General features: G+C 55.2%; 1 protein-coding gene across 1 annotated transcript; it reads left to right on the top strand.

Annotated features, from left to right (window-relative positions):
* Positions 1 to 609: 609 nt before the first annotated feature.
* Positions 610 to 804, top strand: Pmar_PMAR018657 (hypothetical protein; the record flags this gene model as incomplete). The annotated part of the gene is made up of 1 exon (XM_002765709.1): positions 610 to 804. A coding segment is annotated over one exon (195 nt), but the record flags the coding sequence as incomplete, so codon positions are not given.
* Between the last annotated feature and the right edge of the window lie 199 nt (positions 805 to 1003).

The raw sequence follows: 1003 nt of genomic DNA, 5'->3' as shown, positions 1-1003 counted from the left end.
AGTGGCGCACAAAATAACTGCATAAATCAATAATGCTAGGTGAAAACCAAGTGCAACTTGGTTTCCACCGCGGTGAAATGCCTCCAAGTGGATTTGAGCCGGGTACGCCCGGTCAGGGCGCTCGCTCATCACGTAGCGTGATCGATTTTGTTCGAAGCCTCGCTGGAAAATGGGACCGTTCGGTCCATAGGTTTCTTTTTTTTCCACTCGTCTTCTCTATGGTATTCGTCAGGACCCCCCCGTCTGGTTACGTCCTCGAAGCTCAAGTGAGGCATGCTTGATGGGCTATACCCCCCGTAGGGGGGACCCCTCCCATTCCTTCTCTTACGTGGATCTCGAGTCCCCCCCCTCCTTGCTCTTGGCTTTCGAGCCTGCTTGATCTAGGCCTTGAAGGCCTGGCCTTCGGGCCCTCACTTGTTGGACTCTCGAGTCCTCTTCCTCTTGACCTTCGGGTCATTTATACTCTCAGCCTTCGGGTTCTCTCCATACATTCGCGGCCCTTGGGCCTCTCAAATGCGGAACTTTCGAGTTCTCTTCCTCTCTTGCTTTGCAAGCCTGGGTTAAGGTTGTCATCGTCCCTCTCGGGTTTTCAGGTTTCATCAGACCTCTATGTCGCCGCCTACAAAGTCTGGCAGGCCACCCAAGGAAGCTCTAGTTCCTACCGAGGCCTCAGGAGATACTGTTGCTCCAGGCAAGCCCTCTGAGGGTGCTGCAGCTGCTGATCAGTCCGGCGAGGCCCCTACGGTCTCTGGTGAACCATCTCAGGATGCGGCGGGCATAGCCGCACTCACTAAGCCCCGTCAGGTAATGCCCCCCCTTTTCTTTTGACTTCGTCGCGGAAGTTGTTCCCCTTAGACGCGCTCATCGTCTCGCCCTTCAAAGATGCGTAAAGAGAGACCCTCAGAGGGCTCGGCGGAAGCCGAGCATAGGACCGGTGGAAAGAATGCTCCTAGCTCCTCCTGTTCTCGAGCCGGTAAATTCACTCTTGTGCCGGAATCGTTCT

The sequence above is a fragment of the Perkinsus marinus genome, assembly GCF_000006405.1.
Source record: "Perkinsus marinus ATCC 50983 genomic scaffold scf_1104296975054, whole genome shotgun sequence".
In the NCBI taxonomy this organism is placed as follows: domain Eukaryota; phylum Perkinsozoa; order Perkinsida; family Perkinsidae; genus Perkinsus; species Perkinsus marinus.
Note: the sequence above shows the minus strand (reverse complement) of the source record. Positions and strands in the feature narration are given on the sequence as shown.